Source organism: Lynx canadensis, chromosome B3, assembly GCF_007474595.2.
Source record: "Lynx canadensis isolate LIC74 chromosome B3, mLynCan4.pri.v2, whole genome shotgun sequence".
Classification (NCBI taxonomy): Eukaryota; Metazoa; Chordata; class Mammalia; order Carnivora; family Felidae; genus Lynx; species Lynx canadensis.
Window position 1 is genome coordinate 104,304,503 of NC_044308.2, and position 25,768 is coordinate 104,330,270.

General features: G+C 37.0%; 2 protein-coding genes across 4 annotated transcripts in view; one reads left to right on the plus strand and one right to left on the minus strand.

Moving 5' to 3' along the window:
* EXOC5 (exocyst complex component 5) overlaps window positions 1-4,766 on the minus strand; it is a 55,749-nt gene extending 50,983 nt beyond the window's left edge. The window contains exon 1 of the mRNA XM_030319190.1: window positions 4,522-4,766. Coding sequence (XP_030175050.1) covers window positions 4,522-4,548 — 27 coding nt within the window. The 5' untranslated portion in view covers window positions 4,549-4,766. The remainder of the gene's footprint in view (window positions 1-4,521) is intronic.
* Window positions 4,767-4,916: 150 nt separating this feature from the next.
* Window positions 4,917-25,504, plus strand: AP5M1 (adaptor related protein complex 5 subunit mu 1). 3 transcript variants are annotated; one of them, XR_004343703.1, is made up of 9 exons: window positions 4,917-5,288; window positions 9,364-10,009; window positions 13,730-13,957; window positions 15,983-16,122; window positions 16,864-16,949; window positions 17,549-17,667; window positions 18,054-18,181; window positions 20,533-20,629; window positions 23,700-25,504. XR_004343703.1 is itself a non-coding variant. In XM_030319192.1 (8 exons), exons 1-8 carry the CDS (start codon window positions 5,215-5,217, stop codon window positions 23,780-23,782), a joined length of 1,473 nt encoding a protein of 490 aa, XP_030175052.1. In that variant the 5' UTR covers window positions 4,918-5,214; the 3' UTR covers window positions 23,783-25,504. The 3 variants fall into 3 exon arrangements, 2 of the variants coding, with proteins under 2 accessions (XP_030175053.1, XP_030175052.1); XM_030319192.1 differs by lacking the exon at window positions 18,054-18,181 and having other exon boundaries at window positions 4,918-5,288; XM_030319193.1 differs by lacking the exons at window positions 18,054-18,181; window positions 20,533-20,629.
* The last annotated feature ends 264 nt before the right edge of the window (window positions 25,505-25,768 follow it).

Below are 25,768 nucleotides of genomic sequence, written 5' to 3' on the forward strand. Positions count from 1 at the left end.
AACTCATAATCTAGTTTGTAAACTGTTTTCCTGAGTTCTGTGAGCTGTTCCAGCAAATTATCGAATCTGAGGAGGGGGTCATGAGAACCTCTAATTTACAGCTAGTTTGTTAGAAGCACAGGTAACAACCTGGACTGCCACTGGTATCTGAAGTGGTGGCATTCCTGTGGTACTGAGCCCTTAACTTGTGAGATCTGATGCTAACTCCAAGTACACAGTGTCAGAATTGAACTGAACTGTAGAACACCCAGTCACTGTCTGCTGGAAAACTGCACTGTTGTGGGTAAAAGCTGTACACATCTGGGGTCAGAAATGAATAATTGAGACTAGTGATAGAGTGTTGAGAGAACAGAGTTCTTTTCCTTTCATTCCCCCAAGTAGGTTTTTAACTCAAACCATCTTTTAACTCCAGTACTTGAAATGACTTCTGTCCTAGTACTCAATAATTGTTTGGGGAATAAACACATTTCATAAAATACACGATAATTAATTAATCGGTAGCCAGGTTCCACAAACACTTATCTAACAGCTAACATGGCTAAAACAAGAAACATTTCAGCAGCGAGAAGGTAAAGGAGTGGTGCTTACTTGCATATCTCATGTTGACTTATATTTAGCTAGTTAATTGAACAAGAGAGATTTTTCACTACATTTAAATAACTTTTGTAACTTAGTTTCAAAATCCAAGAAACATAAATGTGTTTGTGTGCAAAAAATGTGTTCTTGGCTATTTAAATTCTAATCTGGAGGTCAAAACAAACATTGTTACCACAGTTAAATTACTTGACTTCAAACACAATTATCAAGATACCTACACTCACAGGAAAGAAAAAAGTCAAATTCTTAATCCTGGCATTTAGGACCTCCACAATTAAACCCCAAATTACCTTACATGCCACTCCTCTTCTTCATGCATGCTATACTCCAGCCAAAGTGGAACTCTTCCCCTTGCCTCAAGGATCTATACTTGCCTCCCTTTGTGTGTTGGCTTTTACTGTCTACTTTATTAGAAAGTCCCGGGGGCGCCTGGGTGGCGCAGTCGGTTGAGCGTCCGACTTCAGCCAGGTCACGATCTCGCGGTCCGTGAGTTCGAGCCCCGCGTCGGGCTCTGGACTGATGGCTCGGAGCCTGGAGCCTGTTTCCGATTCTGTGTCTCCCTCTCTCTCTGCCCCTCCCCCGTTCATGCTCTGTCTCTCTCTGTCCCAAAAATAAATAAAAAACGTTGAAAAAAAAAAAAAGTCCCTCCATGCAGTTGCACAAACTCAAATCTAACAGATCCTTTATACATCATTCAAATGCCACCTCTTAATCCTTTCCCACTTCTAGAGGTAATCTTTCCATCTTCTCAACTCCTACAGCACTTTATCTTTGACACCATTTACAACTTTGTTTCAAGTGTACATAGCTATGCATCTATATTCTCTCCCCATATTTAATAATAAGGGCAAGTTCTATATGTAATTAAACATTTCCCAAAGTATGCTCCATGGAATTCACAAAATTAACAAGAAGTAGAAAATATAACAATCTTTAATATATGGAGGTATGTTGTAAACCTCTAATGAAACAAAGTATGCCCATTTCCAAAACTTATTTGGCCTCTAAACCATTTGGGTTATTTTGCAGCACATCTCATAGGATTAATATTTCTATGGCATTCCTTTTGAGACATGCAGTCTCATTAATCTTGGCATCTTCTCTTGAACTTAATAGGAACTCAACAAACATTTGTTGAATAAATGGGTAATGGACCCTGGTTAACAAAGAACTCCTCCATAAAGGTAGCCTGCCCAAAAAGAAGACTCCAAGAATGACAGCAGAGAAAAACAGTAAGACTACAATGTCCTCGATAATGCAGTAAGAGAAGAGAGGAATATCTGTGACAACAGAAGAAGAATTTACTACCTCAGCCACTTTTTATATGCAGAGGACATAATTAATCCAAACCACACAGGAATTCCTATTTACAATGCCCATCCTGAGGTAAACATGGAGATAGAACTTTTCAGCAAATCTGTCAAAAAGGGTTGAAACTATGAAGATATTCTGGTCAATTTCCAGGACACATGTTATTAAAATAACTGAAACATCTATTACTAAATCATATCCTGGAGTTTTATTTTGTTGTATGAGGGTGTTTACATGATAAGAGGAAGTCTCATAGGATCAACAATAAGACTTTAAAAGAAAAAGAGTTAACACTTTATGAAATTTCATGGATTGAAAGCATAATTTTGTATTGATTTAACCTCATCTCCATTGTGGAAAAATGAAAGCAGAAACCAGGATGCATAAAAACAAAATATCCTGACTACATCCTGACCGGTTTCCTACAGTTCTCTAGCTATGTCTAAAAAACGGGAAGAGAAAAAGACCCTCCCTAACATGTCCTACAATCTAGATCCTATGGTAGTAGCAACAGGAAATGGCAGCGATGACTGGGGTTTGTTTTTTGTTTTCCTCCTCACTCAAAAGCAGAGAGACCAACTTTTCACTTAGGGATGAAAGCTTACTCAAGAGTAGAGTCCACTGCAGGGCTGAAAAGATAAATACATTTCTTAATCATAACTATTAACATTTAATTGTAACTTTTAACACAATATGCTTTTAATTTTGATGAAGCAAGAAGAGAAAGTCACATGAATTAAGATCTATGCATGTGTAAGGCTGTCCTATGAACCCTGTGGCCACAGGACTAGTCTGCCATCACTGATCAGTTAAGTGAATGTTACCAGCTATACATAAGGAGTCACTCAGTTAAATTAAATCCTAATTTGATTTAACTACTTTACTAAATGGCATGACCCTAGAAAGCAAATATAAATATTTACTACCCCCCCCAAATATATATATGTATTTCTCTACCTCCTCCCCTGTACCCCAGGAGGGGAAGGAGGGCAGAAATCAAATATATTTTAAAGTTAGGGGACTCATGTGGTCAAACATTTAAAGAAAAATAGATATAAGATGGTCCAAAACACAACTGGAAACGTCAAGCAGGATTAAGTCACAGGTTAATGCCTTATGAATCATGTAACAGAATAACAGTTTTCTGTTAACAGTATTTCATGAAGTATATTAAAGATCTCAACTTCATGAACAGTTTTCTACCTTTATGAGACGTGAAAAATAAAACAAGAAACTACAGAACTATTTAGTATCTTGCCCAGGAACATACAATAAAAGCTTTTAGCAAAGGAGTGTCTTCCTGCTCCTGAATCAATCAATGAACAGATGGCACAATTATGAAATTTGAGAAGTTAATATAATCTACCTCCCAACACTTAATATCTGAGAACATACAATTAATATTTCCAAATTCTCTCTTGTAATTCTCTCTTCACTCACAAATTACTATTTGATTACTAGCTATTATAACAATAATATATGTTATTCCTCTCAACATAAGCATGATCTATCCAGGAGCTGAAAGAAATCCAAAATATAGTAACAGTAACATATGAAAAGTTCCCAATTGTTGCAAAAACTGTGGCCAAATTTCAAGCCAAAACTGCTGACTCGGAAGCAGAAAATCCAATCTTCACTTGCGGAGAAATTCTCTATTGTCAACTACAGTCGTCTCAATTATTATACTTTTGCTGTGAAAGACGAGCACACACAAAAAGGGCCTTTCCTTCCTTTTTCGTTACATCTGTTTTCACTTCTTTCACAAAAGGAGAGCCTCTATAACGTTTCATTGTTTGGCGATCCAGTTAGAATTTCCTATTCTGTTCATCTCAAACACCACAGCTTCTTACATTGGATTTCACTAAATTAAATTTTAAGTTTTAGAGAGTGAAAACGCTCAAGGAAAGAAACACAATAGAATGCTCATTGTCTCAGACACTAAGGATTCTCTAGCTAGCAGTTAGGTGGTTTTATAACACATTTAAATTCCTTGAGACCCGAACATTGATGTTTAGTTTCGCTCCCCCCGCCCCCCTTCAGTCTGAAGGGCTAAGTGGGCCTTTATTGTCCTAAAAAGCATTTCAGCCTCTTCGAACGTAAGGTAAGGGGAAACTGGCAGGCACCTGAGTGCCACTTGTAACGTTCACTAATGGAATAATTTTAATGACTCAACAGCGAGAAGCCCCCAGTCGGCCCAGTCTCAGGTGGCCCCCTTAGAATATTATCTGAGGATCCAAGCGACAAGACGGGAGACTCGCCCAACCCGGGGCTCCCGGCTGCTCTCTCCGCGCCCTGAGACAGCCTTTCCCACTTCTCATCCCCAGTACATCTTCCAACGCCCAAACCTCCGACGCTCCCCTCCAGCCCCGCGGACAAAACCAACCCTCCTCCTTTCCCATTCCGGGCTCCCTTCCCTGCCCACCTCCCCACCCAGGTCCCCCCAGCCACCCCTCCCCCATTGCACGCTCCGCCCGCGCGGCCCCCAGAGCCGCCACCCCACCCCTCGCCTTTCCCACCTTTCCTCCCAGGGCCGCGCCCGCGCCTCCGCCCGCCCGCCCACCTCGCGGCCCGCACTCCGGGCCTGCCACTCCCCGGGGAGCCGCCGGGACTCACCTCGAAGAGCTCGGCCGTCGTAGCCATCCCGGCCGGCTGAGAGGCTCGCCTCGCACTGGAAGCCGTCTCCTCTTCACATGCTGCGCCTCAGCGGCGCCGCGCACAGCCCTCAGCTCGGCTCGCCAGCTCTGGCTCCCGGCCGCCGCGGGCTCCCCCACTCCCCACAGAGCCCAGGCGGGGCGGGAGGGCGGCCATGAAGCGAAGGCGCAGACGCCTGTCAGCTGCCTCCCGGCGCCGCCCGCGCCGCTCCCATTGTCACCGCCTCATACGCCGGAAGTGGAGCTGCGCGCGCCCGGTTGGCTGTCGGGAGGGGCCGGGGAGGGAAGCCGGCAGCCGTTGAACTGCAGAGAGGCTCGTCGCCTGGGCGAGTGAGGAACTGTGATCCTTGCGGGCCACCGTCCCGGAAGTGGACGGTGGAGGAAGAAAGCAGTGGGTTGGTGGGGAGGAATGTTTCTCGAGATTCTAGGTGAGGAGTCACAGAACTTCTGTGGCGTGTGTTGACAGGACGGACTCAGAGGTTTTTGTCACTTGACCAGAAGGAGCCAGCGTCTCTGCAGAGCCCGACCTGTTTGTGGTGAGGCAGAAGGTGGCTCAGGTTGAGTGAGCCCCGGGTCTTCTGGTAGAAGTCCATCTGAGAAAGCCAGTCCTTTTTCCGTAGAGACCTTAGGGATCAGCTGATGCTTTAGTGGCTTAATGGCCCAGCGGGCAGTGTGGCTCATAAGCCGCGAGCCGGGAACTCCATTTTGTGGCACCGTCAGATTCTCCAGGTAAATGCAGGTCTGAATTCTCAGAGGTGTTGGATCGGAGGAATGGATGATGTATTGTAGTTTGGGGATGTGTCTTTGGTCCGCCACCTTGGGCAATTTACTTAACTTCCGTTTCATCTGTTAAATGAAGATCTTAATACTACTACTTAATAGTATTGTGAGAATTAAATGTGTTGATGCTTGGCACACATTAAGCGTTATGTGTTCTACAATATTGTTATTACTTTATCTTAAAATAATTCCACCTGCTTAGGATTGAGATGGAGATGACCAAAGGAAAGAAAGGCAACTTACTGAGCACTAAACAGGTTTCACATTTTTCTTTGGTTGATAAAGATCATTCAAGGACATTTTAACTCATTATTACGGAAAATCTTTGCTGATCATTAAAAGACTGTTTTTTTAGAAATTTTCAGATGGATTGTTGAAGAAAATTGAAAAAGTACAAAAAATTGAACCGTATTTACTTTTTCTTAGATGGTGTGAGCTGATCTGGCCCCACTTTTAGCATTTGCCACATTTTATCAAAAGAGCTCTGTGATGAGAATTATACAATAACTCATTGTAAGATATAGGTGGCAATTCTGTGACCTATGACCTTTTGTTCTCAGTGGCTATGGACGTTTCTTTCTTGCCAACATTGTTACTCTTCCCTGGGGAAAGCTCTGTAGGGAGGTAGCATAGCCCTGAATTGCAGATAAAGATGAGTGTGATTTTAAATGAAAGTGGTTGGCAACGTGGATATGAAAAATTCCCTCCTGGCAACCTAAACATTTGTTTTGTTCCTGAGGGCATCAGAGTTATAGTTTACCATTTCCCCCTAATATACCTGGCTTACTTTGTTGTTGCTGTACCTCGAGCAAGGAGTTTTAATAGTATTCTTTGGTACGGTTAATCAGCCTCACTGGTTTATCCAAGAACTTACATATTACCTTGAGTATCCTTATTTCTGCCACTCTCCTCCTCCTCACAGGTAACTCTCATATGTTTGTTGCTACCCTTTTATTTCTGTGTTTGTCTATGCATTTTTCAAATTGCACAATTAACTGTGCTATAGACTTCATTTCCTTTTTCTACATTTGCCAGACTTCTCAGCACTATTTTAAAGAAACGTCCATGTTACTTTATGTTCATGCAGAGCAGCTCTGCCCAATAGAATTTTCTGCAGTAATGGACATGGGAAATGTTCTAAATCTGTGCTTTTTAATATTGTAGTCACTAGCCACATGTAGCTATTGTGCTTTTGAAATGTGGCTATTGTAACTGAGGAACTCAATCTCGTTTAATTTTAATTTAAGTTTAAATAGTCACACGTGGCTAGTGGCTCCTGTTTTGGACAGTGCAGATTTAGCCCATTGCTCTGTTGTACCCTGTGGTCTACATCCTCCATATTTTACCCGTATCCTTCCCTTAATGATGATACCCTGGGTTGCTTCCAACTCAGCCATCCAGAATAGTGATGCAGTAGATAACCTCAAAAGGTCCATAGGACATATCTTTGCTGATTTTGACTAAATATTGCCAAATAATTAGCTCCTTGGAATACTTTAACAGTCAACACTCTTCTCATCAGCAGTGAGCAAAGGTTCCTATATCTCCATTCCATCCCAACATTTATTCCAGTTTTTGCCAATAGTGGTGTAAAGGATATCTTATTTTCATTTGCATTTCACTGTGTAGCAATGATTGTTAGCCCTTTGGATTTCCTCTTCTGTGGATTGCTTGTACATATCCTTTGTCCATTTTATCTTTGAGAGTTGCTGTTTGTTTTCCTGTTAATTTGCACGAGTTCATTGTGTATTCTTGACATCAGGCCTATGTCATTTCTAGCTACGATAGATATTTTCTCTCATTTTGTCGTTTTCAACTTTATCCCTTGGTTAAATAGAAACCACTAATTTTATTACTATCACAGTAGTACTTTGGGGATTTTGTAGAAGTTTTTCTCTACCCTTATTTCACAAGCTATATTCTTAAATTATCTTCTCTTAACTTTATCATTTTGCTTGTCATGTTTAGATCTTTAATCCATCTTCAGGTGTGGTGTTAATAGAGGAATCCCCTTATATTTTTCTCTATTGTGTGGGCCAGTTTTCCTGCATATGTTTAGTATATTTTTTCAGTATATATATTTTTCATTGATTTCTGGGATTATTGATAGTTGATATGTCTCCCATATAAATATTGGTTTGTTTCAGTTCTATTACTTTATTTGCCTATTCTTGCACCAGTACCATACTGTATTTATATCTGTGGCTTTGTAGCTCATCTTAATATCTCACAGAGATGAGATTTTTTTTTAATGCTTATAAAAATAAGTTCCTTAAAGAAGTCATGGTTGTTTTCAGAAGATTTTTCTCATTGTACTTAGGAATTTCAGAAGAAAAATTCAGATATGTTTGGGTGGGCTTTTCAACATCGCTGTGGAGGCAGTAAGTTTTATTATTTTCAGTTTTCTGATTCCTTGGAACTAATGTAAGGGCTAAACATAAATGCTCCGGCATATTACCCATATATATGCCAAAGGATAATGGCTATCATTTAAGATTTTTAAAAGCAGATGACCTTTCCTGTATGTGGTTACTTTTTCCCAAAACAAAACTTGGTCTAAATTCTGATTTAGAAGTTTACTGTCCAGATACACAGTAATAGCATCAGCTTAAGTATGGCTTAGGTTGTTATTGTACTCTATGATTATAGGGCCAAGGTCTGAGTCCTATTTTAGAAAAGGTATAGAATAAATCTGAAATGATAGGTTGAGTTATCCAACAAAAATATTTATTGAGCACATATCAAGGCATTATATACACTCCCAGATTAACTTCTTATCTGTACATTCAATATTGAGATTCTTACACTTAAGAAGGACTTTAATTATCCTCTAGATAACCAGAGGATAAGACACTGGGCTAGAGTTTAGTTCAAAATTCTCAACCTTTCTCATCCAGAGACTCAGAGAAAGAAAGGGCATTCTTTCTAAGCCATTACTGGAGAGCTAATTCTTTTCCTTTCTCAATCAAAAAAGTGCATCAGAATATAAGTGAGTGAGGTTCATTAATATATAAATAAGTTTGGATACATTCTTATTTTTCTTCTTAAAAATTATTAGTAAACATCAATAACTTATTAGTGGTATTCGTGCAAAAAAAATATTTTGGCTAAGTTTGTTCTTGATCCTTGGTGAGAATTGCTTATATATTCTTTAGCTGCCCCTTTATTTTACAAATAAGAAAATAGATTTAGGAAAGTGGGTGATTTACACAGAAGTTAATAGCCAATAAATGACTTTATTCTGGACATTAGAGTGGAGAGAAAAAGAGTAGGAAAAGTACATTTTCTTTTAAGCTGTAACATATCATTCTGCAAATGAACAAAAGCATCTTCTAGTCTTTTTCCCGCCAAAAGGATAAATTAGTAACTTACTATTAAGTCTAGGACATGCAAACCATAAAAGATTATTCAGTTTTTATTATTTTTATTATCTCATAATATCTTTCAGGGCCATAGAGATAAGCAGTTTTATTACTAAAATGTTCTTATATTTTAAGGAGTTGGCAAGAAGACTCAGGGTATTTTGTTATTCATTATTAGTTGAGTAGAATAGAACATTCCTTTTACATTTGTATCATCTCAACTAGTGAATCCAAAGTTGTGGAGGGTTAAATTGAACCTGCTAAGATGGAATCAGAAAAAAAGTCCTTATAGATGCCTAAAATACATCCAAGTATGAGTACCTGGCTGACCAAGTAGGAATCTGAGTGGCCAAGAGACTAGAATTTTGAATTAGAACTGTGTGCTATGCCTATTTAAAAAACTAAATTGAACTATGTTCAGTAATAAATGACTTTATAATTTGAGATAATATGGGAACAGTTACATAACTGTTACACAAAAGTTGTTACAGTAGAAATTTAACATGGAATATATTTTTTTGGTTATGGTTTTTGTGGATATGTGTATGTATTTGTTATCGTGTGTTTTGTTATTACGGTTAGCCTTGTGTTTTAGGGTTTTTTTTTCTATTTTTATTTTCCTTGGAAGAACCATTCATAATATTTTTGTTTCCACAATAAAGACGGTATCCAACTGTTGAAAAACGAGCCAAAGTCTTCAATGGAGCAAGTTATGTGCCTATTCCTGAAGATGGTCCCTTTCTTAAAGCACTACTCTTTGAACTTAGATTATTGGATGATGATGAGGACTTCATAGAGAGTCGTGATAGCTGTTCACACATCAATAAAACATCTGTCTATGGGCTCCTCATAGGAGGTGGAGAACTCTGGCCAGTTGTTGCTTTTCTGAAGAATAACATGATATATGCTTGTGTTCCACTAGTTGAACAAACTTTATCCCCTCATCCACCGTTAATTAGCATTAGTGGAATTTCACAAGGCTTTGAACTTCTTTTTGGAGTACAGGATTTTCTTTCCTTGAGTCAAAAAAATGACACTGAGCTAAATACAAAATTGAACCAATTACCTGATTTGCTTCTACAAGCTTGTCCATTTGGAACTTTGTTGGATGCCAATTTACAGAATTCATTGGATAGTATTAATTTTGCTTCTGTGACTCATTCACAAAAACAGCCAGCCTGGAAAGTTGGAACATACAAAGGAAAACCACAAGTTTCTATTTCTATCACCGAAAAGGTAAAATCCATGCAATACGATAAACAGGATATAGCAGATACATGGCAGGTCGTTGGAACTGTCACTTGCAAGGTAAGATTTTCTCTCATACTTGTTTTATCTTACCATTTAACACGTACGGAGAAAAGTAAAATTTTCTGACTTTATTTTACATTGTTATATGACATTCTTGATTTTTCTCATAAACAGCAGTCATTAAATATTAGATTTGTGTGAAATTTTGTAACATTACCTTTTTGCATTCCTTATGAATTGTATTAGTTATATATTGCTGCATATTGATTTGCCTCATTATCCCCCAAATAAACATTTATTATCCTCATAGTGTTCTATGGGTTAAGACTTCAGGAACAGCTTAGATGGGAACTTCTAGCATGAAGTCCATCATGAGATCACAGTCAAGATTGCAGCTAGAGCTATAGTCACCTGAAGGTTTGATTGGGGCTGGAAAATCTACTTGCAAGGTGGCTAACTCACATGGCTAGCAAATTGTTGGTGGGAGGGTTCTGTTCCTTTTCATGTGGACTTCTCAGTAGGCTATTTAAAAATCTCCTCACAACTTGGTAACTAGCTTCCTATAGATCAAATGAGAGATCAGATGAGGGAGACAGAGAAAGAGAAAGAAGGTGCAGGTAGAAGCTATCCTTTTTATTACCTAAGCTGAGGTCAGATGCCATTACTTCCACCACTTTGTTCATTAGGAAAAGGTCACTAAGTCCAGTCCACATTCAAGGCAACTAGAATTAAGCTCCATCTTTTGAAGAGTAATGTCAAAGAATTTGTGAAAATATTTTAAAACCATCATACCTATTTTCCATTTTCTCTAAAAAGGATGAAATTGACAAATCTCTGACTTAATATCTAAAACCATTTTGAAGGGCTCTTGTATTATTTAAACAAGTTGGTAGGTTAATGTAGGGTTCTCTGGTTTAAGGTTAGAAAATAGGAAATGACAATAGAAATAATACTATTATCACTTTGGGATCCCTGGGTGGCTCAGTCCAGTTAAGTGTCTCAACTGTTGATTCTGGCTCAGGTCATGATCTCACAGTTGTGATATCAAGCCCCATATTGGGTACCACTGGGCGTGGAGTCTGGTTAAGGTTCTCTCTTTCCCTCTCCCTCTGCCCCTGCACTGCTTGTGCTTGCTTGTGTGCTGTCTCAAAAAAAAAAAAAAAAAAAAAAAAAAAAAAAAAAAAATCAGGTAAGTTCTAGGTCCCTTCTGTGTTTTATAATTCCTGGTTAAAAGTTCAAATTTATATATGCCAGGTTTGTTTAAAAGATAGTATTCAGGTTTCATCTAGAATTTCCTCATTTAATAGTAAAAGACTGATGATCTGATATTTTAAATGACTAGGTGGCAGATAATCCATTGGTGGTTTTCGTAGTGGTTGCAATTTTCCGATCCCTTTAAGAATATTAGACTGTTAGGGGGTGCCTGGGTGGCTCAGTTAGTTAAGCATCAGACTTCAACTCAGGTCATGGTCTCACTACCTGTGAGTTCAAGCCCTGCAACGGACTCTGTGCTGACAGCTCAGAGCCTGGAGTCTGCTTCAGATTCTGTCTCCATCTCTCTCTGCCCCTCCCCTGCTTGTGCTCTGTCTCTCTCTCTCAAAAATAAACATTTAAAAAAATTTAAAAAAAAAGAATATTAGATTGTTAGGATATTAGACTAATTTAATAAGCACAAACTGAATATTTAAACATTGTAATAGTATTTGCTATTAATATTTGCTCATTTTATTATCTCCATAAATATCAAAAAAACCTTTTTTTTTTTTGGTTCCTGCTAGTTCACATATAGAGAGTGAAGTAGCAGATGGTTTAAAAGTCAAAACACTAAAATATTTAAGTTTTGTGGTAAGATTATTAGGCATTTTTTTTTCCAAATGTGATAGACATTATTGTAACTGTTACCAAAAGACCTTTAATGAGGTACTAATTATATGTGGTACTGTTCATAATGCCTGCCTGCTCTCTAAGTGCTTACATTGTATAGCAGATGTATTCTTGAATTCACACATATGTCAAGCAGTAGATAAAAGCGTAAAAAAGTGAAGCATGTCATATTAGAATGGAAAACAAAGGTGGGGTCCACAACTAGAAAAAGATACCTAATCAGTAAGCATTTTTTGAGTGTCTCTTATACATAACAATGTGCTAGGCACTAGAAATACAAAGAAAGATATAACAATTTTTGCTTTCAAAGAACTTAAAGCTTCAAGAGGGAAACAGGGCACAAATACCTATGGGGGTGGGCAGTTATTGCATGATGCAGACTATGTATATGATAGTAGAACTAGCTCCTTGCATTTGAAGCTGAGCATTATACCTGCTGGGTTCTACTGACTCTTAAAATACTTGTTCATATCTAGCCAAACAAAATATATCAATAAGCCTTTATGGCCCAATTGGCTAGTTTTAATTGGGGGCTTTAATAGAGGGAAATGTCAAGTTAGAGTTGAGATAGAAAGGAAGAACCTGATTACCATGAACATATAGGTAAGGTGTATCATTCTGGTTGGGTCAGAAAAAGAGCCATTAGGGGTACCTAGGTGGCTCATTCAATTAAGCATCCAACTCTTGATTTCAGCATAGGTCGTGATCTCACAGTCCTGAGATCAAGCCCTACATCATGCTCCACGTTGAGCGTGGAGCTTGCTTAAGATTCTCTCCCTCTCCTTCTGTACCTCCCCTGCTTGCACTCCCTCACATGTACTCACACGCTCTCTCTCTCAAAAAAAAAAAAAAAAAAAAAAATTACAAGTTTTAGGGGAGTAAAGGTATTTAATATAGGATTTAGGGCTTACTGAAAATAATAGTTAATTTAAAACATCATGAAAGTGTGAAAAATGGTTTTGAATTCTGTGAAGCTCATACCAGATGGAAGAGGAGTTGAGAGAATAAAAGTTTCTGGTATTCTGGCTGCAGCCTTCCAGAAATAGTCACTGATGACTGTGGTCTGGAAAAGTTAGAATTTGCAGGAGATGCCACCATGTTAACGGCCTTGAAGAAATTCATGGAAAGGACTGCAAAGTGCTACATCTGGCCGGCACAGCCTTAAAGCAGGAGCTCAGGGAGAGGTCTGTGAAGCTGTCATATCTGGCTTCCATAACCTTCCCAAAACACTGGCTTCCCAGCTTCAGGGTAGAAAATGATTAAAGAGGTAGATTGGGAGCCAAACAATGAAAGACTTAAAAGTAATGCAAAACTGAGGGGGAACTATTGAAACACCTTGAGCATGGATACAATATATTTAAAGTTCTGTTTTGTTGGGGCGCCTGGGTGGCGCAGTCGGTTAAGCGTCCGACTTCAGCCAGGTCACGATCTTGCGGTCCGTGAGTTCGAGCCCCGCGTCAGGCTCTGGGCTGATGGCTCAGAGCCTGGAGCCTGTTTCCCATTCTGTGTCTCCCTCTCTCTCTGGCCCTCCCCCGTTCATGCTCTGTCTCTCTCTCTGTCCCAAAAATAAATAAACGTTGAAAAAAAAAAAAAAAAAATTTTAAAGTTCTGTTTTGTTAAGATAGCTCTGGAGGGTGGATTGATTAGAGGAAAGCAAATCTAGGGACTTAAAATAGCTTTTTAAGGGTTTACAGGCCTTTAGGAAGTCTCTCCTAGTCTCTGGCTTGGAATCTGAGTATGATAGAACCACTAACCAGAACACAGAAAGCAAGAGCAATACCTTGAAAAGTGAGTTAAGCTGTGAGAAATGACTTAGATAAACTCAGAAAAGCCTCACCCAGAAGACGTATGCTTCTAAGATCTTGATAATATCTGTTTCTGTTTTCATTGCAGTGTGACTTAGAAGGAATCATGCCAAATGTTACCATCAGCTTGAGTCTCCCCACCAATGGGTCTCCACTTCAGGATATTCTAGTTCATCCTTGTGTGACTTCTCTTGACTCTGCCATTCTGACTTCTAGTAGCATTGATGCAATGGATGATTCTGCATTTAGCGGCCCTTACAAATTTCCACTCACACCTCCCTTAGAGTCATTTAACTTATGCTACTATACTTCCCAGGTAAGCAATCTTGGCAAAGTTGAGACTTTGCCAATCTTCATGTTTATGAATCATTGTAAACAAATCATTCATACTTTTGGCCCACGTGAGAACTTTTGGTTATTTATTTACCAGATAATAATTGATGAATGAAGATGAAGATTCAGTTCTTTGAATAGGATGCCTCTTTTCTCTGGTGTCTGTTACAGCACTGAATTGTTTTCAAAGTCATGGGAGTTATTTTTTTTTTTAATGCTTCTTAATAAGGATTCCATGAACATAAGGTAGATCCTACTATGATGTAGTCATGGTTTGAATCATGAACATAAAATACCTGTAATCTCAGGCAACTGTCGTTACAAATACATAATACTATTTTTAAAGGTTGCTTATTGAATAACTGCTGTGTCAGACACTGTCCTAGGCGTGTTACATGTGTTTTCTCCAGTACTTTTAAAACCTTTAACGTAGGTATTACTAGCCCCATTTTACAGATGAAGAGAGTCTCAGAGAAGTTAAATGACATGCCCAGGGTCATATAACTGGTAAATAACAGAGCTTAGATTTGAACCCACACTTTCCACACTCTAAAACCTAACCTTCTTTTTACTATACCATTTGTCTCTTGTCCTAATTGTGAATCAGTAGATTAAAAAAACCTACTCTGGGAATGCAAGCTGGTGCAGCCACTCTGGAAAACAGTATGGAGGTTCCTCAAAAAACTAAAAATAGAACTACCCTACAACTACCCTACCTACAACAAGCAATTGCACTACTAGGCATTTATCCACAGGAAACAGGTGTGCTGTTTCGAAGGGACACATGCACCCCAATGTTTATAGCAGCACTATCAATAATAGCCAAAGTATGGAAAGAGCCCAAATGTCCATCGATGGATGAATGGATAAAGAAGATATGGTATATATAGACAATGGAGTATTACTCGGCAATCAGAAAGAATGAAATCTTGCCATTTGCAACTACATGGATGGAACTGGAGGGTATTACGCTAAGTGAAATTAGTCAGAGAAAGACAAAAATCATATGACTTCACTCATATGAGGACTTTATGAGACAAAACAGATGAACATAAGGGAAGGGAAACGATATAAAAACAGGGAGTGGGACAAAACAGAAGAAACTCATAAATATGGGGAACAAACTGAGGGCCACTGGAGGAGGTGTAGGAGGGGGGATGGGCTAAATGGGTAAGGGGCACTAAGGAATCTACTCCTGAAATCATTGTTGCACTATATGCTAACTAATTTGGATATAAATTTAAAAAAATAAAAAATAAATTTAAAAAAAGAAGGTAGAGGCAACCAAAAAAAAAAAAAATACCCTACTCAAGCTAGCTTACATAAAAGGAATTTATTTTGATAATGCAAGAAGCAACCTTGTCATTCGAGGATAAAAAGCATACCTAGCCTGTACTAGGAATAGAACCAGAAAATGAAAATTAAAGTCACTCTGTACCAAGGTCTACACTGTCTGTCTCATCTCTGCTTCTCAGTTTCCTCTTCCAACTTGATTTCTCCGCTTCCACATGACCTATAGCTCTAAGTTATACTACATAAATAGAGTCTACTTATTACTTTAAATATACTAGAAGAATGATTGGCTCACTCCAGCCTACAGATAAGTTTCTCCTCCAATTGGTTATTGGTAATCAACTGAGTAAGCTACTGCTGAGCTAAAGGGTGGGTAAGTCCTGTGTCATAGGACAGCAGGAGCTGTGAGGAGGCATCAGTGAGCAGTATGTCTAGTGCATGTCTTATGTTGCAGGTCATAGAGAACCTGGAGGAGGGGAAGCTGGATGAGTAAGAGGAAAAACGATGTATTGCATACCTTGTAAGGCACCTTTCTCATCACTGGAAATAGGAAAAATTCCTACCTTTAGAACAAATATAGCTCCATCATCTATTATCAAAACAGTTTGGAGTAATCTGTATATAATAACTACTGCAAGGCCTTTTTCTCAATCATTGGTATTTTAGATCCATTAACCTAGGAATTATACAAAAATTTATTTATGTTTGTTTCCAGGTCCCTGTTCCACCGATTTTGGGTTTTTATCAAATGAAAGAGGAAGAAATACAAGTAAAAATAACAGTTAATTTAAAACTTCATGAAAGTGTGAAAAATAATTTTGAGTTCTGTGAAGCTCATATACCTTTTTATAATAGGTAGGAATAAAACGTGATGCCGTGATTTCTGCCTTTCTTAGTACATTCCCACTGCCCTACAATAAATTATTTGTCTTTGTTTTTTACCTTATTTTTAAGATCTAAAAATTTTATTTTATTCAAATGAATCCTGATTCTGAATCAAAACTTAGCCATATAAATAATCTCTTTAAGAGACTTGTTTAAGACATTGTTTAAGAGATTAACCTAGTTTAATCTCTAAACTTGCTAGTAAATATAAATTTAAAAGCAGTGTAGCTTCTTTAGGGATTATTTCACTCCTGGCTTTATTTCTAGCAATTTCTCTGTGCTGTACGTACAAGTCAACCCAACTATCAGCTACCTGGTGAATTAAGCCAATCATATCATAAGATTACATTGTCATCAGTTCTGTTTTTATTTGTTCTACAGTATAGTTCTTTTCACAGGATGCCAAAATCATAGTTTTAATGCTATGTCAATCTATATAACTGTATTAATACATGCTATATGATTTTATAGTTGTTTTTAGAATTAATAATGAAATGCATATCATCACCAAAAATGTTTATTGTGTTTCTGGTGTTTTTTGAGGTATAATATTCATTACTTGTTCTACTTTATTCTGCAATCTTGAATACAGATCTGCTTTGTATGTTATACTTATAATAAATAACACTAGCAAGATTTGACTTAGATCTCTTAAAAATTTTCTATTTATGATCACTTGTTCTTTCAGTTGTGTCCTTTTCTTTTTTAAAGGGGTCCAATCACACATGTGGACTACAAAGTGAGTTTTGGCCAGCTTGAAGTATTTCGAGAGAAAAGCTCATTGGTCTGGATTATTGGTAAGCTTCTATTTATTAACTTTTTTTCATTCATTTGTTGTAGAATAAAATAGTTAAAATTGTTAAATAGTTAAAATAGTTGATTGGGGGGGCGCCTGGGTGGCGCAGTCGGTTAAGCGTCCGACCTCAGCCAGGTCACGATCTCGCGGTCTGTGAGTTCGAGCCCCGCGTCGGGCTCTGTGCTGACAGCTCAGAGCCTGGAGCCTGTTTCCGATTCTGTGTCTCCCTCTCTCTCTGCCCCTCCCCTGTTCATGCTCTGTCTCTCTCTGTCCCAAAAATAAATAAAAACGTTGAAAAAAAAAAAATAGTTGATTGGTAGGGGCACCTGGGTGGCTCAGTGATTAGTTAAGTATCTGACTTCAGCCCAGGTCATGATCTCACAGTTTGTGAGTTCGAGCCCCACATCGAGCTCTGTGCTGACAGTTCAGAGCCTGGATGGAGCCTGTTTCAAATTCTGTGTCTCCCTCGCTCTTAGCCCCTCCCCTGCTCACACTCTGTCTCTCTCTCCTTCAAAAATAAATAAACATTAAACCAATTTTCTAAATAAAAATAAATAAATAATAAAATAAAATAGTCAGTTGGTGCATTTGTGTTCTTAGGACAGAAGTTCCCCAAATCAATGGAAATTAATCTTTCTGGAACTGTAACTTTTGGAGCCAAGAGTCATGAGAAGCAGTCATTTGATGAGATTTGCATTGGAGGTACAGCATATTTAAAGGTAAATACATTTATATGGCTCACCACATTAGAAAACTTTCATTTCTTTTTAAATTTTAAATACATCTAATTGATTTTTAACATTTTCTAGCCATTTTTTGTTGGAGAAACTTCTTGTCTGCGCTAAGTCCTTTTTAAGATTTTTTTGTGCAATTTCTATTTAGTATTAGTCACTTTCTGTTTCACTTAATATGTAACAAATTTTAAGGTGAAACACTTAACTATAACTTTAACACATCAAATAAACCAAGTTCTATCTACCCAGCTCTTAATTATCACATTCAACATTTGTATACAAAAAATATAAGATGTAGCCCTTGACCTCTGGGATTTTCCACCAATACATGTCAATAATTGATCAATGCTAACTGCTTTTGGTATTTGAAGGAAACAGTGAGCACTTCTGACCAAAGTGGTCAAGGAAAGTTTTGCAGTAGAGATGGAGTTTAAGCAAAACTCTGAGGCCCAGATAAACATGAAAATGAAGCTTTGAAGATTGATGAACATTTATATAGGTAAATAAATGACTTAATCAAAGGAATGAATGGTAACAAAGCATGCTTAGGGGCCGTGCTAGAAACAGTAGTAACACATAAGGTTGGATAAGTGATTTAGGTCTAGATTATAGCTTTGGAGTGTTTGCATTCTAACTTTTATTCTTTTGTTAGAAAATGTTATACGTTTTTTGAATATGGGAGTGGTTGTTCTTTCAGAAAACAATACTTTAAGAAGATCAATCTGGAATGGATGTGAAAGGGAGGTAGAAAAAAAATAATGAAACTTGAGAGAGAGGAACTATTTTTTAGCTATATTAGTATTCCTGATGAAAGGTAGTAAATTAATGATGCTGAAGGTCACAGAAAGAGAGACTGCTGGACAAGCTGTGATAAAGGTAAAGTATTCGTCACTAATTAAATATAGAAACAAGAAATGGTTTTAAGCCCAAGATTAAAAAAAGAAAAATGTGGCTTAAATCACACTTGAAACTCCCAAGAGGGCAGAGACCATGTGAGTGTCATACATTCATTGTTTTATCACCAACATCTAGTTCATTCTCTACCACATAAATATTTGATGAAGGATGAATATATTTAGAAGAAAGTACTAATACGGAGAAAGTTGGGAGAGAGTGGGTTTCATATCATGTATGTTGCTGGTAATAGCAACATATCTCAGTATAAGTGTCCAATAGGCAGCTAAAAACCTGAAGCTTGAGTCTTACGAGAGAGCTCAACAGTTTATAATGGCTTAGGTGTTATCTGTGCGGAAAAAATAGTTGAGGCAGTGGAAATGAATAAGATCAGAAAAAGAGAAAATAAGAGAATGATTTAGAAGAACCAGTGAGAAGAATTGAAGGGGTGATCAGAAAAGTAAGGAAAATCTAAATAGAATGGTAAATCAAAGAATAGAGATTGAAATCTATATATAAAGATAATTAGAGGAAATGGTAATGAAGTCTGAAGTACACTAGTGATATTTGTTTCTTCCATCTTGACTTCAGCTATGCCCACAAGCTTTATTTCAGAGATTATTATAAAAATTCCTATTTCCAGATAGTTTTCAGAAAAAATGTGGGATGTCACTACATTGTAGGTCTTGCAAACGTAGGGATTCTGACTTTTGTAATTTATTTTCATCCCCTACTCAGTTATAATCTTTCATCCCCTACTCAGTTATATGTATAAACATAATACATATTTGTGTTTACTGAATAGATTTATTTTTATAATATCTAGTTATGTGGAAATCAATCTTGGCATAACTTCCAGCATCCAGAATTATACCAAACAAACAAGTAAAAGCTCTTTACTGTTAGAGTTTGAGATGCAATAGGAAAAAAATTGCTTCGAAGACTTGAAAATTTACATTCTATGTATGTGGATCAGTTAGTTTGGCAATCAAAAGGAGAAACTTAGGAAGTGGGAGAAAATTGCAGGGATGGGAGCTAGAAGAAAAAAAAACATAGAAAAGATATCAGGATATTACAAAATTGGGAGCTTTGAGCAGCAAATATGAGAACCACAGCAAAAGGAGACTGGTGCTCCCTCCATAAGACAGATACCTTTCATAGTTCATCTGAATATCATTGTGACTCAGGCACCCCACCACTATGCCTTCAGAGAAGGTGCTAACAGCCCTTTCTACAATATAATAATTGGCATTTATACCGGTGATGCCACATTATCAATTAACTCCAGAAATATGGATTACATTCTAGAAAGGTTTTATAGGTGAGAGACAGGATGATTTCTAAGCTTAATTCTATAAAAATTAAATTTCAGTTTTCTGGAAAATTAAGCAGAACATCTCATTCCCTCCAAACACCAGATAAACTGTTTCAGTTTTAGTAATTGCATTGTTGGGTTTTGCTAGAAAAGTGTATACATACATTTCTGCCTGTAAAAGGATTATGATCTGAAATATATCACAGCAAGATAGCCTTAGAGCTAGAGAGGACATACAGGGCACCAGACACCCTAGGGGAAGAAGCACCAGCTTTTGTTGTCATTTGGGTCTGAGTTCAAATGCCAGCTCTGCTCCTTACATTCTGGGATGCTAATCTTTCTCATCTCTGAACCTCATTGCCTCATTTATAAAATAAGGATGCTTTGCAGTATAGATTAGTGTCCATATTAGTGAAGCATCTGGTGTGTATTAAGCACTTCATAATGACAACTTCACAAAGAAATGGTCTTAATGCAAAGGGGGAAAAAGTGTATATGTTTATGCATGCATGTGCGTACACACATTTTTATTTTGAGAACTGTGTGAAGTAAATTCCTAAAATTGTGTCAAGGGAAAAAATGTAGCCAACACTTTTACCAAATAATCATCTCAATTTGGTATATTTCTCTTCTTTTTCTAGCTTCATTTTAGGATCTTAGATTATACACTCACTGGTTGTTATGCGGATCAGCATTCAGTTCAAGTTTTTGCATCAGGAAAACCAAAAATAAGTACACGTAAGTTGTAGAGATTCAGATTAACTTGAGGGAATAAAATGGTGCTATGCAATTACTACCTAAGATAAAATCTAACAGAAATAGATTAGAGAATAATGCCAATTTGTAAAAATTTTGACCTGATCCTATCCTGTGTAATAGTGTGTGTACTTTTTTGTTTTTTTTATTTTTTTAATGTTTATTTATTTTTGAGAGAGAGACAGAGACAGAGACAGAGACAGAACATGAAAAGGGGAGGGGCAGATAGAGAGGGAGACACAGAATCCAAAGCAGGCTCCAGGCTCTGAGCTGTCAGCACAGAGCCCGATGCGGGGCTGGAACTCACAAATCAGGAGATCAGGACCTGAGCCGAAGTCGGACATTTAACTGACTGAGCCACCCAGGCGCCCCAGCAGCGTGTGTACTTTACATTGCACTCTGCCTTCTCTTGTTGATACAATGGTCTGGACGAGCAAGGACTGGCATAGAGGCAAACTTTAGTATAAAGTTGGATTTGTTTTGCTGTGGTTATTCTCTTTGATTCAGAAGTTGTCCCCAGGGGCTTTGGTGTTGGACAGACAAAGGTTTGAGTCTGGTTCAGACAATTTATTACCAGTGTAACTTTGGGCAAGTTAGTAAACTTCTCAAAGCTTTAGTTTCCTCATCCATACAATGGAAATAATAGTACTGTTTACCTCAGGATTGTTATGAGATTTTGATAAAATTATATTGACCGAGTACTTAGCATGATGCTTATAGCCTGTAGTATGGATTCAATAAATGTTAGATATGATTATTACTTAAATTTTTAAATATTTTTAGCAAATGCTGTAGTCAATGAGCAGTATTTAGCATCCTCTGCATTTTACAAATGGGAGTGCAATAGAAAGTTTCCAGCCTTCAGTGAGTTTGTTGGTTGTAAATAAATATATATACTGTATTTGAAAATACAGGGAGACAAAAAGATGCTTCATTTATAAATGAATCAGAATTATTTGATTCAGATCAAATATTTATAATAGCATAGAACAGAAAAGTAGCTAGAATGAGGTTTAGTTAAATGTAAGCAGACCTCTTTACCTCATGTATTAAGAAGAATAAAGGTATTAAAATCAGATATATAGTTCTTAAACTAAGGATTGTAGTCCCCAAAATAGGTAGGATAAGACAGGACTTTGTACTTGAAAGTTTCAAAAGAATTACAGAACTTAGAACTATAGAAGTCTAAGCAATTGTGAATGGCAATAATAAATTCTATGTAATGTAACCAGAATAAGTCATATTTTCTTTATCTCCCTAGGATTTCTCTGTTCTCTCATTCATCATTCTTTTGGTTGTATTTTAAAGAAATGCATAAACATGAAAGAGTCTTCATAATGCATTTTTTTTTTTTAATTTTTTTTTTTTCAACGTTTATTTATTTTTTTTTTTGGGACAGAGAGAGACAGAGCATGAACGGGGGAGGGGCAGAGAGAGAGGGAGACACAGAATCGGAAACAGGCTCCAGGCTCCGAGCCATCAGCCCAGAGCCTGACGCGGGGCTCGAACTCACGGACCGCGAGATCGTGACCTGGCTGAAGTCGGACGCTTAACCGACTGCGCCACCCAGGCGCCCCTTTAATGCATTTTTTTAATGAGGGCAAAATATGAGATATATCAGGTTAGACAAACCAGTGGTTTTGTCTAAATACAAATATTTTGGATTCTATCTATGGGATACTGAATGCAAACAGATAAAATTTTAGACTGTCTGTGGGACAATATTTTAGGTTGTCTATGTTGTCTCTTTAGGTAATGTCTAAAATATTTTAAGTATCTTATTAACATTAACATATTGTAGTAATTCTCAGGGAACATAATATAGGATGGGACATTTCAGTAATATACCTGCTTCTTAATGTAATTAATTTATATTTTAATATAAATGAATGTTACTATGTTGAATAAAAGATCATTTTAAATGCATAATTATGACCAGTCTTTTATTTCCTTCCTCTGTTAGTTTCAGAACATGACTACCACTTTGTGCATCTTCACAGTAAAATCTATTTTTGTAATATATAACTTAGTTCTGAAACTATTAACGACGATAATAATGTTAATTTAAATAATAATAGCTAACAGTTATTGCTCACCTTGTGCTAGGCACAGTTCTAAGTATTCTGTGTGTGTTAACTCATTAATCCTCACGGCATCCTATGTAAGAATTATCTCCATTTTACAGATGAGGATGCTAATGGAACGTGGGGGTTAGGGTCACATAGGTAGTAGATGGCAGGACTGGGACTCAAACCAAGCAGGCTGGCTTTGGAGCCGGCCCACTTAACCAATATGCTGTGTTGCCTTTCGATGTTACTAGGTTCTCAGACTGAAAAAGATAAATCAATAACAAGGTAATACATCCTACCTTTATCTTCTTCATTATGAAGAAGGAAGGTAGAAAAGGCAGAATTAGATATTTAGTGATATGTGTCATAACTAGAATTTACATGGATCTAGCTCCAAGTGAGCATTATTATCTCAAACTTACATATCAGAAAACTTGAGTTCAGAGAGGTTGTCATTTGTTCAAAGCTATAAAGGTATTAAAACAAAAAGCTTAAATTTGATCAGAACTTTAAGAAACCATCGAAGCAACTTTTTAAGACTATTACTAGAAAGTTGGATATTTATTTCTATCTCTGAAACTTTGAATGGGAAAAGAATAGTAAGATCAGAGTTAGGACCATGGTAAAGAGGTTACTGAAGGGAAACCAATAAAAAATTTTTAGTTTTTTTTGTAGTTGACATAATGGTCCATAAGAAACAATTTAGGGAAACCATGAGAAAATTGATAGAAGTAATATGAGTAAGGGATATTGGCATAAATTTGGCATAAGCTCAAAGATGGATTTATACATTTAATAAGCCCATATTTTTAAAGTTGTAAAAATTATAATGCCTTGATAAAGTGAAGTTAAAATGAATATTTCAGAGTGTTGCCTTTCTTGAAATAATTGTGTCCCACAGTTCTAAAATATCATGACTTTGCTGTCTCATTGAATTTTTGTTAAGATAATACAGTCTTACCATTTATTTCCTTTTTCTATAGACCGGAAACTAATTTCTTCTGACTATTACATCTGGAATTCTAAGGCTCCTGCTCCAGTAACATATGGATCATTATTACTGTAATTATCTCATATTTAAATAGGATTTATATAATGGTAACATAGTTCAAATCATTTGTCTTTTATTTTTAATGTGTATGCATATAAACTATGAATGAAAAAATCATTGAGTGATTTAATTATAAAAATGTTATTGTTTAATGTTTTTAGATTGACAGTGTTTGAAAGAACATTTTAAAGGCTAATGTCTCCTATTTTGTTACCCTTTGATTTTATTCAAATAAGATTCAGAGCATAAAACAGTCATGATTCACTTTAGGCTTATTTTAGACTAGTCCTGGTCACTCTACCATACATGCTCTTTCCTGTCCCTGTGGCAGACATGGCCAATCAGTCACAGGCTTCTTTCTCCACTGAGCCTTCCTGGATACGGGCTCAGTCTCCTCATTGCAAAGGTGCAGGCAGCCATTCCCAATGGATTGTAGATGATGTGCAAGATAAAAAACTCTTTAACCTTTCAAACCTGAGTAGTAAGCTCCTAGTACAATGTGTTGTTACAGAATACCAGATACCACATCAGAAACCACTGTCAGTCTCTTGGAAAAAAAACAAAAACAAAAAACAAAAAAACAGTCAATGAAAACAAAGTAATGTTGTTTAATTAGTAACCTGTTCTTAATCAGAACTATCTTATTGACTAATAAAGAATCTGCATAATTCTATATAAGGTGTTTGTTTATCTGTTCTAGAGTTACTTTACTTTTCAGGTGAACTTATTAATCTGCCACAACAACATTTTGCTCAGGATGTCAGTAAGCATACTAAGAGGAGTGGGATACCTTCAAAAAATGAGCATAGTGTTTTTGTGATCACTTAATGCGTGCAAATTTTTAAAAATAAGTTTAGGAATAATACTGTTTTTCATGTTTATTATATGAAAGTTCTTAATGAATTCAGGTAAAAATTCAAAAGCTGTTCTGTGAGTAGAGAGTATTAGTCTTATTTCAATCTCATGTGGCATATTTTGTCACTCCTGCTTTCTTATTAGCATTCTCTTGATTTCTTTAGGAACCACCTGTACTCTTTATTCTCTACCTGTCTTTACAATTATATGTCTCATTCTATTTTCAAAGCAGTTCATTGTCAAGTTGGACTTTAAGTGACCATTCAAGAAAACATGAAATCTCAAGATCCTTAAAACTTAATCCATGTCAAGTTTCTTTTTACAGAATAGCATTAGAAGCATTATAAAAAATATGCATTACAGATTAATATTCAATTAAATTATCTCTTGGTTTCTATTTCTTAATGAGTCTCCTAAGGAAGAGCTTAAAGAAAGCTTCTAACTCCTTGAAAGAGAGCTATGATAGTTTGAAGGGATATTGCAAATAAATTTAGGATTTAAAATATGATTTTTTTAATTAGGGTCAATCTCACTCATTATAAATTCTCATTTTCTCAAGGCATTATCATGGCAGAATGCTCCATGTTCAAAATTATCCCAAGTAACAAAGAAAATAGAATAACTGCCTGACCAGGACTTTAACTTATTATTCTAGCTTAATCATAGATAATCAGTAGTAAAAACTTTTCTTTTGAAAGAAGGAAAAAGCCATTTTCCTTAAGTTATTTGATCTCTCTTAAACTCAAGGGAAGCTTAACATTTAACTTATGTTAATATTAATGGAGCCATTTGGACATCTTGATTATTGTATAAATGTTGGGTAGAGTACACTAAGATAGGCAAGAGGCATTTATCTAGTAAGTACACAGATATTCAGTATAATAATCCCCTAGGGAAAACTTTCCTTACAAGCTATCAGAAAAACCAGTGAATCTTTGGTTTGACATTTCTAGAAGCCTGAGGAAAATGTAGGGAGTCCTGGAAAAGTATAGGGCGAAGGGGAACCTGATGCCATCTGTTGCCATTCCATTCTAACATAATGCTACAGAACTAAAACCAACTCATGTTTTCATCCTGTTGAGATCAGCTGGGCACACTGTGATGCTTTTGATTTTGTCTAGAAACCTGTCACTTCAGGATAATTTC

Excerpts from the sequence above, each read along its gene's own strand:
- AP5M1 (XM_030319192.1), top strand. The coding sequence starts at position 5,215 with ATGGCCCAGCGGGCAGTGTGGCTCATAAGCCGCGAGCCGGGAACTCCA. Across the intron at positions 5,289-9,363 it reads GGCACCGTCAGATTCTCCAG|ACGGTATCCAACTGTTGAAA; the intron begins GTAAATGCAGGT and ends TCCACAATAAAG. Across the intron at positions 10,010-13,729 it reads TTGGAACTGTCACTTGCAAG|TGTGACTTAGAAGGAATCAT; the intron begins GTAAGATTTTCT and ends TTTTCATTGCAG.